Source organism: Salmo salar, chromosome 19, assembly GCF_965601325.2.
Source record: "Salmo salar chromosome 19, fSalSal1, whole genome shotgun sequence".
Taxonomy (NCBI): Eukaryota; Metazoa; Chordata; class Actinopteri; order Salmoniformes; family Salmonidae; genus Salmo; species Salmo salar.
The window spans coordinates 51,281,637-51,296,777 of NC_138309.1; the positions used below are offsets into that span (position 1 = coordinate 51,281,637).

A 15,141-nucleotide genomic window follows, 5' to 3' on the forward strand; every position below is an offset into this window, starting at 1 on the left:
TTGTTTCCATAGTGTTGATAGGTTGATATCACATTGTGACATTGTATTGCGTTGTACAATAAACGTCCCAGCAACACTTCAAACACACAGCTCCTTCTCCCATCTACCTATAGCGAGTCGGCGTATCAAGCCACCATGGCAACCCTGGTGGGTGTGGCTCTTCCTGTCTTGTTGCCGGGGTAACATCCATCCTGCTGACTTGTGGGTTAGGGCTAGGTTCAGGGTTCAGGTAATCTGGTGTTACACCACTGGACAAAACACCAGCCTTACACTCAACTATAACTGAGTTTATCAGGGTGTTAATCTGGCTATTCTGATTTTGACTCCGTATGACAGAAGACAAGCATTCTCTGGGATCTTTCCCAGCGTGACCCGCCCCCCTCCTCTCTCTGACCCTGCTCCCCCCCCTCTCTGACCCTGCTCCCCCCCTCCTCTCTCTGACCCTGCTCCCCCCCTCCTCTCTCTGACCCTGCTCCCCCCTCCTCTCTCTGACCCTGCTCCCCCCCTCCTCTCTCTGACCCTGCTCCCCACTCCTCTCTCTGACCCTGCCCCCCCCTCCTCTCTCTGACCCTGCTGCCCCCCTCCTCTCTCTGACCCTGCTGCCCCCCTCCTCTCTCTGACCCTGCTCCCCCCTCCTCTCTCTGACCCTACCCCCCCCCCTCCTCTCTCTGACCCTGCTCCCCCCTCCTCTCTCTGACCCTGCCCCCCCCCCCCCCCCCCCCCCCTCTCTGAGTCCACAGGACAGTTTATAGCAGTGAGAGACGGGAGACTGGTCCTTTACTATCTGCTTGCTATTCTGGTTGAACACAGAGAGGCTGTGATGAGTGGCTATTACTGTACAGCATGGGCCTCTGTCCTCATGACAGTCTCTTCGTCTCACTCTGTGTGTGTGTGTTTGTCTAAGTGTGTGTATCAGAGCATGTCCTCCTGTATGTGTGTATACGTGTATATGTATATATGTCAGCGGAGGCTGCTGAGGGGAGGACGGCTCATAAATGTGGCTGGAATGGAGTCAATGGAGTGGTATCAACCACATGGAAACCACGTCTTTGATGTGTTAGATGTCATTCCATTTACTCCATTCTAGCCATTATTATGAGCCGTCCTCCCCTCACCAGCCTCCACTGCTGTCTATGAGTGTCATTAGTTAGTTCCTCCTCTCCTCACACGTAGTATTCCTTGTCTTTGTTGTTCTTGTTCTTGGAGATCTTGGTGATGCCCAGCGGCTTGTCCTTGGTGCTGCCGTTAGGCTGGGTGGCAGAGTTACTGATGTAGTTGCGGCTCTCGTCCACGTGGTAGGAGCCCTCGTCGCGGTTGCGGTACTTGTACATGGCGTAGAGCAGGATGAGGATGCAGAGGGCAGCAGCTGCCACGATGCCCACCACCATGCCCGTGGTGCTGCTGGACTCCCTCACCACCTCCGACGTCCCCGGGAACGGCTTGACCTCCGGGAGAGGGGGGTGGGCTGCTGGAGGGAGGAGGGGAGGGGAGGGGAGGGAGGGAGGGAGGGGGGGGGAGGGAGAGGGGGAGATAGAGAGAGTATTTTATCCCAGCATCTTTCTGTTTAATCTGGCATTGTTTTTGTTTAGATTTTGGCTTCCTTGATACTGTAAAGCGTCTTTCGGTTCATGAAAAACGCTTTAAAAATGATATGTATGTGGCAGGTAGCCTAGCGGTTAGTGTAGGGGCAGGCAGGTAGCCTAGTGGTTAGAGTGTAGGGGCGGCAGGTAGCCTAGTGGTTAGAGTGTAGGGACGGCAGGTAGCCTAGTGGTTAGAGTGTAGGGACGGCAGGTAGCCTAGTGGTTAGAGTGTAGGGACGGCAGGTAGCCTAGTGGTTAGAGTGTAGGGACGGCAGGTAGCCTAGTGGTTAGAGTGTAGGGACGGCAGGTAGCCTAGTGGTTAGAGTGTAGGGGCGGCAGGTAGACTAGTGGTTAGAGTGTAGGGGCAGGCAGGTAGCCTATTGGTTAGAGTGTAGGGGCAGGCAGGTAGCCTAGTGGTTAGAGTGTAGGGACGGCAGGTAGCCTAGTGGTTAGAGTGTAGGGACGGCAGGTAGACTAGTGGTTAGAGTGTAGGGGCAGGCAGGTAGCCTAGTGGTTAGTGTAGGGGCAGGCAGGTAGCCTAGTGGTTAGAGTGTAGGGACGGCAGGTAGCCTAGTGGTTAGTGTAGGGGCAGGCAGGTAGCCTAGTGGTTAGTGTAGGGGCAGGCAGGTAGCCTAGTGGTTAGAGTGTAGGGACGGCAGGTAGCCTAGTGGTTAGTGTAGGGGCAGGCAGGTAGCCTAGTGGTTAGAGTGTAGGGACGGCAGGTAGCCTAGTGGTTAGAGTGTAGGGACGGCAGGTAGCCTAGTGGTTAGAGTGTAGGGGCAGGCAGGTAGACTAGTGGTTAGTGTAGGGGCAGGCAGGTAGCCTACTGGTTAGAGTGTAGGGACGGCAGGACGGCAGGTAGCCAGTGGTTAGAGCGTAGGGACGGCAGGTAGCCTAGTGGTTAGAGCGTAGGGACGGCAGGTAGCCTAGTAGTTAGAGCGTAGGGACGGCAGGTAGCCTAGTGGTTAGAGTGTAGGGACGGCAGGTAGCCTAGTGGTTAGAGTGTAGGGACGGCAGGTAGACTAGTGGTTAGAGTGTAGGGACGGCAGGTAGCCTAGTGGTTAGAGTGTAGGGACGGCAGGTAGCCTAGTGGTTAGTGTAGGGGCAGGCAGGTAGCCTAGTGGTTAGAGTGTAGGGACGGCAGGTAGCCTAGTGGTTAGAGTGTAGGGACGGCAGGTAGCCTAGTGGTTAGAGTGTAGGGGCAGGCAGGTAGACTAGTGGTTAGTGTAGGGGCAGGCAGGTAGCCTACTGGTTAGAGTGTAGGGACGGCAGGACGGCAGGTAGCCAGTGGTTAGAGCGTAGGGACGGCAGGTAGCCTAGTGGTTAGAGCGTAGGGACGGCAGGTAGCCTAGTAGTTAGAGCGTAGGGACGGCAGGTAGCCTAGTGGTTAGAGTGTAGGGACGGCAGGTAGCCTAGTGGTTAGAGTGTAGGGACGGCAGGTAGACTAGTGGTTAGAGTGTAGGGACGGCAGGTAGACTAGTGGTTAGAGTGTAGGGACGGCAGGTAGCCTAGTGGTTAGTGTAGGGGCAGGCAAGTAGTCTAGTGGTTAGAGTGTAGGGACGGCAGGTAGACTAGTGGTTAGAGTGTAGGGACGGCAGGTAGCCTAGTGGTTAGTGTAGGGGCAGGCAGGTAGTCTAGTGGTTAGAGTGTAGGGACGGCAGGTAGACTAGTGGTTAGAGTGTAGGGGCAGGCAGGTAGTCTAGTGGTTAGAGTGTAGGGGCAGGCAGGTAGCCTAGTGGTTAGAGTGTAGGGACGGCAGGTAGCCTAGTGGTTAGTGTAGGGGCAGGCAGGTAGCCTAGTGGTTAGAGTGTAGGGACGGCAGGTAGCCAGTGGTTAGAGCGTAGGGACGGCAGGTAGACTAGTGGTTAGTGTAGGGGCAGGCAGGTAGCCTACTGGTTAGAGTGTAGGGACGGCAGGACGGCAGGTAGCCAGTGGTTAGAGCGTAGGGACGGCAGGTAGCCTAGTGGTTAGAGCGTAGGGACGGCAGGTAGCCTAGTAGTTAGAGCGTAGGGACGGCAGGTAGCCTAGTGGTTAGAGCGTAGGGACGGCAGGTAGCCTAGTGGTTAGAGTGTAGGGACGGCAGGTAGACTAGTGGTTAGAGTGTAGGGACGGCAGGTAGCCTAGTGGTTAGAGTGTAGGGACGGCAGGTAGCCTAGTGGTTAGTGTAGGGGCAGGCAGGTAGCCTAGTGGTTAGAGTGTAGGGACGGCAGGTAGCCTAGTGGTTAGAGTGTAGGGACGGCAGGTAGCCTAGTGGTTAGAGTGTAGGGGCAGGCAGGTAGACTAGTGGTTAGTGTAGGGGCAGGCAGGTAGCCTACTGGTTAGAGTGTAGGGACGGCAGGACGGCAGGTAGCCAGTGGTTAGAGCGTAGGGACGGCAGGTAGCCTAGTGGTTAGAGCGTAGGGACGGCAGGTAGCCTAGTAGTTAGAGCGTAGGGACGGCAGGTAGCCTAGTGGTTAGAGTGTAGGGACGGCAGGTAGCCTAGTGGTTAGAGTGTAGGGACGGCAGGTAGACTAGTGGTTAGAGTGTAGGGACGGCAGGTAGACTAGTGGTTAGAGTGTAGGGACGGCAGGTAGCCTAGTGGTTAGTGTAGGGGCAGGCAAGTAGTCTAGTGGTTAGAGTGTAGGGACGGCAGGTAGACTAGTGGTTAGAGTGTAGGGACGGCAGGTAGCCTAGTGGTTAGTGTAGGGGCAGGCAGGTAGCCTAGTGGTTAGTGTAGGGGCAGGCAGGTAGCCTAGTGGTTAGAGTGTAGGGACGGCAGGTAGCCTAGTGGTTAGAGTGTAGGGGCAGGCAGGTAGCCTAGTGGTTAGAGTGTAGGGACGGCAGGTAGCCTAGTGGTTAGTGTAGGGGCAGGCAAGTAGTCTAGTGGTTAGAGTGTAGGGACGGCAGGTAGACTAGTGGTTAGAGTGTAGGGACGGCAGGTAGCCTAGTGGTTAGTGTAGGGGCAGGCAGGTAGTCTAGTGGTTAGAGTGTAGGGACGGCAGGTAGACTAGTGGTTAGAGTGTAGGGGCAGGCAGGTAGTCTAGTGGTTAGAGTGTAGGGGCAGGCAGGTAGCCTAGTGGTTAGAGTGTAGGGACGGCAGGTAGCCTAGTGGTTAGTGTAGGGGCAGGCAGGTAGCCTAGTGGTTAGAGTGTAGGGACGGCAGGTAGCCAGTGGTTAGAGCGTAGGGACGGCAGGTAGACTAGTGGTTAGAGTGTAGGGACGGCAGGTAGACTAGTGGTTAGAGCGTAGGGACGGCAGGTAGCCTAGTAGTTAGAGCGTAGGGACGGCAGGTAGCCTAGTGGTTAGAGCGTAGGGACGGCAGGTAGCCTAGTGGTTAGAGCGTAGGGACGGCAGGTAGCCTAGTGGTTAGTGTAGGGGCAGGCAGGTAGCCTAGTGGTTAGAGTGTAGGGACGGCAGGTAGACTAGTGGTTAGAGTGTAGGGACGGCAGGTAGCCTAGTGGTTAGTGTAGGGGCAGGCAAGTAGTCTAGTGGTTAGAGTGTAGGGACGGCAGGTAGACTAGTGGTTAGAGTGTAGGGACGGCAGGTAGCCTAGTGGTTAGTGTAGGGGCAGGCAGGTAGTCTAGTGGTTAGAGTGTAGGGACGGCAGGTAGACTAGTGGTTAGAGTGTAGGGACGGCAGGTAGCCTAGTGGTTAGTGTAGGGGCAGGCAGGTAGCCTAGTGGTTAGTGTAGGGGCAGGCAGGTAGCCTAGTGGTTAGAGTGTGGGGACGGCAGGTAGCCTAGTGGTTAGAGTGTAGGGGCAGGCAGGTAGCCTAGTGGTTAGAGTGTAGGGACGGCAGGTAGCCTAGTGGTTAGAGTGTAGGGACGGCAGGTAGCCTAGTGGTTAGAGTGTAGGGACGGCAGGTAGCCTAGTGGTTAGTGTAGGGGCAGGCAGGTAGCCTAGTGGTTAGAGTGTAGGGACGGCAGGTAGCCTAGTGGTTAGAGTGTAGGGACGGCAGGTAGCCTAGTGGTTAGAGTGTAGGGGCAGGCAGGTAGACTAGTGGTTAGAGTGTAGGGGCAGTAAGGTAGCCTAGTGGTTAGAGTGTAGGGACGGCAGGTAGCCTAGTGGTTAGAGTGTAGGGGCAGGCAGGTAGCCTAGTGGTTAGTGTAGGGGCAGGCAGGTAGTCTAGTGGTTAGAGTGTAGGGACGGCAGGTAGACTAGTGGTTAGAGTGTAGGGGCAGGCAGGTAGTCTAGTGGTTAGAGTGTAGGGGCAGGCAGGTAGCCTAGTGGTTAGAGTGTAGGGACGGCAGGTAGCCTAGTGGTTAGTGTAGGGGCAGGCAGGTAGCCTAGTGGTTAGAGTGTAGGGACGGCAGGTAGCCAGTGGTTAGAGCGTAGGGACGGCAGGTAGACTAGTGGTTAGTGTAGGGGCAGGCAGGTAGCCTACTGGTTAGAGTGTAGGGACGGCAGGACGGCAGGTAGCCAGTGGTTAGAGCGTAGGGACGGCAGGTAGCCTAGTGGTTAGAGCGTAGGGACGGCAGGTAGCCTAGTAGTTAGAGCGTAGGGACGGCAGGTAGCCTAGTGGTTAGAGTGTAGGGACGGCAGGTAGCCTAGTGGTTAGAGTGTAGGGGCAGGCAGGTAGACTAGTGGTTAGTGTAGGGGCAGGCAGGTAGCCTACTGGTTAGAGTGTAGGGACGGCAGGACGGCAGGTAGCCAGTGGTTAGAGCGTAGGGACGGCAGGTAGCCTAGTGGTTAGAGCGTAGGGACGGCAGGTAGCCTAGTAGTTAGAGCGTAGGGACGGCAGGTAGCCTAGTGGTTAGAGTGTAGGGACGGCAGGTAGACTAGTGGTTAGAGTGTAGGGACGGCAGGTAGCCTAGTGGTTAGAGTGTAGGGACGGCAGGTAGCCTAGTGGTTAGTGTAGGGGCAGGCAGGTAGACTAGTGGTTAGTGTAGGGGCAGGCAGGTAGCCTACTGGTTAGAGTGTAGGGACGGCAGGACGGCAGGTAGCCAGTGGTTAGAGCGTAGGGACGGCAGGTAGCCTAGTGGTTAGAGCGTAGGGACGGCAGGTAGCCTAGTAGTTAGAGCGTAGGGACGGCAGGTAGCCTAGTGGTTAGAGTGTAGGGACGGCAGGTAGCCTAGTGGTTAGAGTGTAGGGACGGCAGGTAGACTAGTGGTTAGAGTGTAGGGACGGCAGGTAGACTAGTGGTTAGAGTGTAGGGACGGCAGGTAGCCTAGTGGTTAGTGTAGGGGCAGGCAAGTAGTCTAGTGGTTAGAGTGTAGGGACGGCAGGTAGACTAGTGGTTAGTGTAGGGGCAGGCAAGTAGTCTAGTGGTTAGAGTGTAGGGACGGCAGGTAGACTAGTGGTTAGAGTGTAGGGACGGCAGGTAGCCTAGTGGTTAGTGTAGGGGCAGGCAAGTAGTCTAGTGGTTAGAGTGTAGGGACGGCAGGTAGACTAGTGGTTAGAGTGTAGGGACGGCAGGTAGCCTAGTGGTTAGTGTAGGGGCAGGCAGGTAGTCTAGTGGTTAGAGTGTAGGGACGGCAGGTAGACTAGTGGTTAGAGTGTAGGGGCAGGCAGGTAGTCTAGTGGTTAGAGTGTAGGGGCAGGCAGGTAGCCTAGTGGTTAGAGTGTAGGGACGGCAGGTAGCCTAGTGGTTAGTGTAGGGGCAGGCAGGTAGCCTAGTGGTTAGAGTGTAGGGACGGCAGGTAGCCAGTGGTTAGAGCGTAGGGACGGCAGGTAGACTAGTGGTTAGAGTGTAGGGACGGCAGGTAGACTAGTGGTTAGAGTGTAGGGACGGCAGGTAGCCTAGTGGTTAGTGTAGGGGCAGGCAAGTAGTCTAGTGGTTAGAGTGTAGGGACGGCAGGTAGACTAGTGGTTAGAGTGTAGGGACGGCAGGTAGACTAGTGGTTAGAGTGTAGGGACGGCAGGTAGCCTAGTGGTTAGTGTAGGGGCAGGCAAGTAGTCTAGTGGTTAGAGTGTAGGGACGGCAGGTAGACTAGTGGTTAGAGTGTAGGGACGGCAGGTAGCCTAGTGGTTAGTGTAGGGGCAGGCAGGTAGTCTAGTGGTTAGAGTGTAGGGACGGCAGGTAGACTAGTGGTTAGAGTGTAGGGGCAGGCAGGTAGTCTAGTGGTTAGAGTGTAGGGGCAGGCAGGTAGCCTAGTGGTTAGAGTGTAGGGACGGCAGGTAGCCTAGTGGTTAGTGTAGGGGCAGGCAGGTAGCCTAGTGGTTAGAGTGTAGGGACGGCAGGTAGCCAGTGGTTAGAGCGTAGGGACGGCAGGTAGACTAGTGGTTAGTGTAGGGGCAGGCAGGTAGCCTACTGGTTAGAGTGTAGGGACGGCAGGACGGCAGGTAGCCAGTGGTTAGAGCGTAGGGACGGCAGGTAGCCTAGTGGTTAGAGCGTAGGGACGGCAGGTAGCCTAGTAGTTAGAGCGTAGGGACGGCAGGTAGCCTAGTGGTTAGAGCGTAGGGACGGCAGGTAGCCTAGTGGTTAGAGTGTAGGGACGGCAGGTAGACTAGTGGTTAGAGTGTAGGGACGGCAGGTAGCCTAGTGGTTAGAGTGTAGGGACGGCAGGTAGCCTAGTGGTTAGTGTAGGGGCAGGCAGGTAGCCTAGTGGTTAGAGTGTAGGGACGGCAGGTAGCCTAGTGGTTAGAGTGTAGGGACGGCAGGTAGCCTAGTGGTTAGAGTGTAGGGGCAGGCAGGTAGACTAGTGGTTAGTGTAGGGGCAGGCAGGTAGCCTACTGGTTAGAGTGTAGGGACGGCAGGACGGCAGGTAGCCAGTGGTTAGAGCGTAGGGACGGCAGGTAGCCTAGTGGTTAGAGCGTAGGGACGGCAGGTAGCCTAGTAGTTAGAGCGTAGGGACGGCAGGTAGCCTAGTGGTTAGAGTGTAGGGACGGCAGGTAGCCTAGTGGTTAGAGTGTAGGGACGGCAGGTAGACTAGTGGTTAGAGTGTAGGGACGGCAGGTAGACTAGTGGTTAGAGTGTAGGGACGGCAGGTAGCCTAGTGGTTAGTGTAGGGGCAGGCAAGTAGTCTAGTGGTTAGAGTGTAGGGACGGCAGGTAGACTAGTGGTTAGAGTGTAGGGACGGCAGGTAGCCTAGTGGTTAGTGTAGGGGCAGGCAGGTAGCCTAGTGGTTAGTGTAGGGGCAGGCAGGTAGCCTAGTGGTTAGAGTGTAGGGACGGCAGGTAGCCTAGTGGTTAGAGTGTAGGGGCAGGCAGGTAGCCTAGTGGTTAGAGTGTAGGGACGGCAGGTAGCCTAGTGGTTAGTGTAGGGGCAGGCAAGTAGTCTAGTGGTTAGAGTGTAGGGACGGCAGGTAGACTAGTGGTTAGAGTGTAGGGACGGCAGGTAGCCTAGTGGTTAGTGTAGGGGCAGGCAGGTAGTCTAGTGGTTAGAGTGTAGGGACGGCAGGTAGACTAGTGGTTAGAGTGTAGGGGCAGGCAGGTAGTCTAGTGGTTAGAGTGTAGGGGCAGGCAGGTAGCCTAGTGGTTAGAGTGTAGGGACGGCAGGTAGCCTAGTGGTTAGTGTAGGGGCAGGCAGGTAGCCTAGTGGTTAGAGTGTAGGGACGGCAGGTAGCCAGTGGTTAGAGCGTAGGGACGGCAGGTAGACTAGTGGTTAGAGTGTAGGGACGGCAGGTAGACTAGTGGTTAGAGCGTAGGGACGGCAGGTAGCCTAGTAGTTAGAGCGTAGGGACGGCAGGTAGCCTAGTGGTTAGAGCGTAGGGACGGCAGGTAGCCTAGTGGTTAGAGCGTAGGGACGGCAGGTAGCCTAGTGGTTAGTGTAGGGGCAGGCAGGTAGCCTAGTGGTTAGAGTGTAGGGACGGCAGGTAGACTAGTGGTTAGAGTGTAGGGACGGCAGGTAGCCTAGTGGTTAGTGTAGGGGCAGGCAAGTAGTCTAGTGGTTAGAGTGTAGGGACGGCAGGTAGACTAGTGGTTAGAGTGTAGGGACGGCAGGTAGCCTAGTGGTTAGTGTAGGGGCAGGCAGGTAGTCTAGTGGTTAGAGTGTAGGGACGGCAGGTAGACTAGTGGTTAGAGTGTAGGGACGGCAGGTAGCCTAGTGGTTAGTGTAGGGGCAGGCAGGTAGCCTAGTGGTTAGAGTGTAGGGACGGCAGGTAGCCTAGTGGTTAGAGTGTAGGGACGGCAGGTAGCCTAGTGGTTAGAGTGTAGGGGCAGGCAGGTAGACTAGTGGTTAGAGTGTAGGGGCAGTAAGGTAGCCTAGTGGTTAGAGTGTAGGGACGGCAGGTAGCCTAGTGGTTAGAGTGTAGGGGCAGGCAGGTAGCCTAGTGGTTAGTGTAGGGGCAGGCAGGTAGTCTAGTGGTTAGAGTGTAGGGACGGCAGGTAGACTAGTGGTTAGAGTGTAGGGGCAGGCAGGTAGTCTAGTGGTTAGAGTGTAGGGGCAGGCAGGTAGCCTAGTGGTTAGAGTGTAGGGACGGCAGGTAGCCTAGTGGTTAGTGTAGGGGCAGGCAGGTAGCCTAGTGGTTAGAGTGTAGGGACGGCAGGTAGCCAGTGGTTAGAGCGTAGGGACGGCAGGTAGACTAGTGGTTAGTGTAGGGGCAGGCAGGTAGCCTACTGGTTAGAGTGTAGGGACGGCAGGACGGCAGGTAGCCAGTGGTTAGAGCGTAGGGACGGCAGGTAGCCTAGTGGTTAGAGCGTAGGGACGGCAGGTAGCCTAGTAGTTAGAGCGTAGGGACGGCAGGTAGCCTAGTGGTTAGAGTGTAGGGACGGCAGGTAGCCTAGTGGTTAGAGTGTAGGGGCAGGCAGGTAGACTAGTGGTTAGTGTAGGGGCAGGCAGGTAGCCTACTGGTTAGAGTGTAGGGACGGCAGGACGGCAGGTAGCCAGTGGTTAGAGCGTAGGGACGGCAGGTAGCCTAGTGGTTAGAGCGTAGGGACGGCAGGTAGCCTAGTAGTTAGAGCGTAGGGACGGCAGGTAGCCTAGTGGTTAGAGTGTAGGGACGGCAGGTAGACTAGTGGTTAGAGTGTAGGGACGGCAGGTAGCCTAGTGGTTAGAGTGTAGGGACGGCAGGTAGCCTAGTGGTTAGTGTAGGGGCAGGCAGGTAGACTAGTGGTTAGTGTAGGGGCAGGCAGGTAGCCTACTGGTTAGAGTGTAGGGACGGCAGGACGGCAGGTAGCCAGTGGTTAGAGCGTAGGGACGGCAGGTAGCCTAGTGGTTAGAGCGTAGGGACGGCAGGTAGCCTAGTAGTTAGAGCGTAGGGACGGCAGGTAGCCTAGTGGTTAGAGTGTAGGGACGGCAGGTAGCCTAGTGGTTAGAGTGTAGGGACGGCAGGTAGACTAGTGGTTAGAGTGTAGGGACGGCAGGTAGACTAGTGGTTAGAGTGTAGGGACGGCAGGTAGCCTAGTGGTTAGTGTAGGGGCAGGCAAGTAGTCTAGTGGTTAGAGTGTAGGGACGGCAGGTAGACTAGTGGTTAGTGTAGGGGCAGGCAAGTAGTCTAGTGGTTAGAGTGTAGGGACGGCAGGTAGACTAGTGGTTAGAGTGTAGGGACGGCAGGTAGCCTAGTGGTTAGTGTAGGGGCAGGCAAGTAGTCTAGTGGTTAGAGTGTAGGGACGGCAGGTAGACTAGTGGTTAGAGTGTAGGGACGGCAGGTAGCCTAGTGGTTAGTGTAGGGGCAGGCAGGTAGTCTAGTGGTTAGAGTGTAGGGACGGCAGGTAGACTAGTGGTTAGAGTGTAGGGGCAGGCAGGTAGTCTAGTGGTTAGAGTGTAGGGGCAGGCAGGTAGCCTAGTGGTTAGAGTGTAGGGACGGCAGGTAGCCTAGTGGTTAGTGTAGGGGCAGGCAGGTAGCCTAGTGGTTAGAGTGTAGGGACGGCAGGTAGCCAGTGGTTAGAGCGTAGGGACGGCAGGTAGACTAGTGGTTAGAGTGTAGGGACGGCAGGTAGACTAGTGGTTAGAGTGTAGGGACGGCAGGTAGCCTAGTGGTTAGTGTAGGGGCAGGCAAGTAGTCTAGTGGTTAGAGTGTAGGGACGGCAGGTAGACTAGTGGTTAGAGTGTAGGGACGGCAGGTAGACTAGTGGTTAGAGTGTAGGGACGGCAGGTAGCCTAGTGGTTAGTGTAGGGGCAGGCAAGTAGTCTAGTGGTTAGAGTGTAGGGACGGCAGGTAGACTAGTGGTTAGAGTGTAGGGACGGCAGGTAGCCTAGTGGTTAGTGTAGGGGCAGGCAGGTAGTCTAGTGGTTAGAGTGTAGGGACGGCAGGTAGACTAGTGGTTAGAGTGTAGGGGCAGGCAGGTAGTCTAGTGGTTAGAGTGTAGGGGCAGGCAGGTAGCCTAGTGGTTAGAGTGTAGGGACGGCAGGTAGCCTAGTGGTTAGTGTAGGGGCAGGCAGGTAGCCTAGTGGTTAGAGTGTAGGGACGGCAGGTAGCCAGTGGTTAGAGCGTAGGGACGGCAGGTAGACTAGTGGTTAGTGTAGGGGCAGGCAGGTAGCCTACTGGTTAGAGTGTAGGGACGGCAGGACGGCAGGTAGCCAGTGGTTAGAGCGTAGGGACGGCAGGTAGCCTAGTGGTTAGAGCGTAGGGACGGCAGGTAGCCTAGTAGTTAGAGCGTAGGGACGGCAGGTAGCCTAGTGGTTAGAGCGTAGGGACGGCAGGTAGCCTAGTGGTTAGAGTGTAGGGACGGCAGGTAGACTAGTGGTTAGAGTGTAGGGACGGCAGGTAGCCTAGTGGTTAGAGTGTAGGGACGGCAGGTAGCCTAGTGGTTAGTGTAGGGGCAGGCAGGTAGCCTAGTGGTTAGAGTGTAGGGACGGCAGGTAGCCTAGTGGTTAGAGTGTAGGGACGGCAGGTAGCCTAGTGGTTAGAGTGTAGGGGCAGGCAGGTAGACTAGTGGTTAGTGTAGGGGCAGGCAGGTAGCCTACTGGTTAGAGTGTAGGGACGGCAGGACGGCAGGTAGCCAGTGGTTAGAGCGTAGGGACGGCAGGTAGCCTAGTGGTTAGAGCGTAGGGACGGCAGGTAGCCTAGTAGTTAGAGCGTAGGGACGGCAGGTAGCCTAGTGGTTAGAGTGTAGGGACGGCAGGTAGCCTAGTGGTTAGAGTGTAGGGACGGCAGGTAGACTAGTGGTTAGAGTGTAGGGACGGCAGGTAGACTAGTGGTTAGAGTGTAGGGACGGCAGGTAGCCTAGTGGTTAGTGTAGGGGCAGGCAAGTAGTCTAGTGGTTAGAGTGTAGGGACGGCAGGTAGACTAGTGGTTAGAGTGTAGGGACGGCAGGTAGCCTAGTGGTTAGTGTAGGGGCAGGCAGGTAGCCTAGTGGTTAGTGTAGGGGCAGGCAGGTAGCCTAGTGGTTAGAGTGTAGGGACGGCAGGTAGCCTAGTGGTTAGAGTGTAGGGGCAGGCAGGTAGCCTAGTGGTTAGAGTGTAGGGACGGCAGGTAGCCTAGTGGTTAGTGTAGGGGCAGGCAAGTAGTCTAGTGGTTAGAGTGTAGGGACGGCAGGTAGACTAGTGGTTAGAGTGTAGGGACGGCAGGTAGCCTAGTGGTTAGTGTAGGGGCAGGCAGGTAGTCTAGTGGTTAGAGTGTAGGGACGGCAGGTAGACTAGTGGTTAGAGTGTAGGGGCAGGCAGGTAGTCTAGTGGTTAGAGTGTAGGGGCAGGCAGGTAGCCTAGTGGTTAGAGTGTAGGGACGGCAGGTAGCCTAGTGGTTAGTGTAGGGGCAGGCAGGTAGCCTAGTGGTTAGAGTGTAGGGACGGCAGGTAGCCAGTGGTTAGAGCGTAGGGACGGCAGGTAGACTAGTGGTTAGAGTGTAGGGACGGCAGGTAGACTAGTGGTTAGAGCGTAGGGACGGCAGGTAGCCTAGTAGTTAGAGCGTAGGGACGGCAGGTAGCCTAGTGGTTAGAGCGTAGGGACGGCAGGTAGCCTAGTGGTTAGAGCGTAGGGACGGCAGGTAGCCTAGTGGTTAGTGTAGGGGCAGGCAGGTAGCCTAGTGGTTAGAGTGTAGGGACGGCAGGTAGACTAGTGGTTAGAGTGTAGGGACGGCAGGTAGCCTAGTGGTTAGTGTAGGGGCAGGCAAGTAGTCTAGTGGTTAGAGTGTAGGGACGGCAGGTAGACTAGTGGTTAGAGTGTAGGGACGGCAGGTAGCCTAGTGGTTAGTGTAGGGGCAGGCAGGTAGTCTAGTGGTTAGAGTGTAGGGACGGCAGGTAGACTAGTGGTTAGAGTGTAGGGACGGCAGGTAGCCTAGTGGTTAGTGTAGGGGCAGGCAGGTAGCCTAGTGGTTAGTGTAGGGGCAGGCAGGTAGCCTAGTGGTTAGAGTGTGGGGACGGCAGGTAGCCTAGTGGTTAGAGTGTAGGGGCAGGCAGGTAGCCTAGTGGTTAGAGTGTAGGGACGGCAGGTAGCCTAGTGGTTAGAGTGTAGGGACGGCAGGTAGCCTAGTGGTTAGAGTGTAGGGACGGCAGGTAGCCTAGTGGTTAGTGTAGGGGCAGGCAGGTAGCCTAGTGGTTAGAGTGTAGGGACGGCAGGTAGCCTAGTGGTTAGAGTGTAGGGACGGCAGGTAGCCTAGTGGTTAGAGTGTAGGGGCAGGCAGGTAGACTAGTGGTTAGAGTGTAGGGGCAGTAAGGTAGCCTAGTGGTTAGAGTGTAGGGACGGCAGGTAGCCTAGTGGTTAGAGTGTAGGGGCAGGCAGGTAGCCTAGTGGTTAGTGTAGGGGCAGGCAGGTAGTCTAGTGGTTAGAGTGTAGGGACGGCAGGTAGACTAGTGGTTAGAGTGTAGGGGCAGGCAGGTAGTCTAGTGGTTAGAGTGTAGGGGCAGGCAGGTAGCCTAGTGGTTAGAGTGTAGGGACGGCAGGTAGCCTAGTGGTTAGTGTAGGGGCAGGCAGGTAGCCTAGTGGTTAGAGTGTAGGGACGGCAGGTAGCCAGTGGTTAGAGCGTAGGGACGGCAGGTAGACTAGTGGTTAGTGTAGGGGCAGGCAGGTAGCCTACTGGTTAGAGTGTAGGGACGGCAGGACGGCAGGTAGCCAGTGGTTAGAGCGTAGGGACGGCAGGTAGCCTAGTGGTTAGAGCGTAGGGACGGCAGGTAGCCTAGTAGTTAGAGCGTAGGGACGGCAGGTAGCCTAGTGGTTAGAGTGTAGGGACGGCAGGTAGCCTAGTGGTTAGAGTGTAGGGGCAGGCAGGTAGACTAGTGGTTAGTGTAGGGGCAGGCAGGTAGCCTACTGGTTAGAGTGTAGGGACGGCAGGACGGCAGGTAGCCAGTGGTTAGAGCGTAGGGACGGCAGGTAGCCTAGTGGTTAGAGCGTAGGGACGGCAGGTAGCCTAGTAGTTAGAGCGTAGGGACGGCAGGTAGCCTAGTGGTTAGAGTGTAGGGACGGCAGGTAGACTAGTGGTTAGAGTGTAGGGACGGCAGGTAGCCTAGTGGTTAGAGTGTAGGGACGGCAGGTAGCCTAGTGGTTAGTGTAGGGGCAGGCAGGTAGACTAGTGGTTAGTGTAGGGGCAGGCAGGTAGCCTACTGGTTAGAGTGTAGGGACGGCAGGACGGCAGGTAGCCAGTGGTTAGAGCGTAGGGACGGCAGGTAGCCTAGTGGTTAGAGCGTAGGGACGGCAGGTAGCCTAGTAGTTAGAGCGTAGGGACGGCAGGTAGCCTAGTGGTTAGAGTGTAGGGACGGCAGGTAGCCTAGTGGTTAGAGTGTAGGGACGGCAGGTAGACTAGTGGTTAGAGTGTAGGGACGGCAGGTAG

At 56.2% G+C, this 15,141-nt stretch overlaps 1 protein-coding gene across 6 annotated transcripts in view; it reads right to left on the reverse strand.

Moving 5' to 3' along the window:
* Positions 1-727: 727 nt before the first annotated feature.
* Positions 728-15,141, reverse strand: part of LOC106578942 (neurexin-1a) — a 179,636-nt gene continuing 165,222 nt past the window's right edge. For 4 of the 6 annotated variants that reach the window (XM_082965773.1, XM_082965776.1, XM_045702402.2 and 1 more), the window contains one exon: positions 728-1,468. In XM_082965773.1, the coding sequence (XP_082821899.1) occupies positions 1,164-1,468 (305 nt within the window). In that variant the 3' untranslated portion in view covers positions 728-1,163. The remainder of the gene's footprint in view (positions 1,469-15,141) is intronic. The other 2 variants (XM_045702408.2, XM_082965775.1) reach the window with 1 other exon arrangement.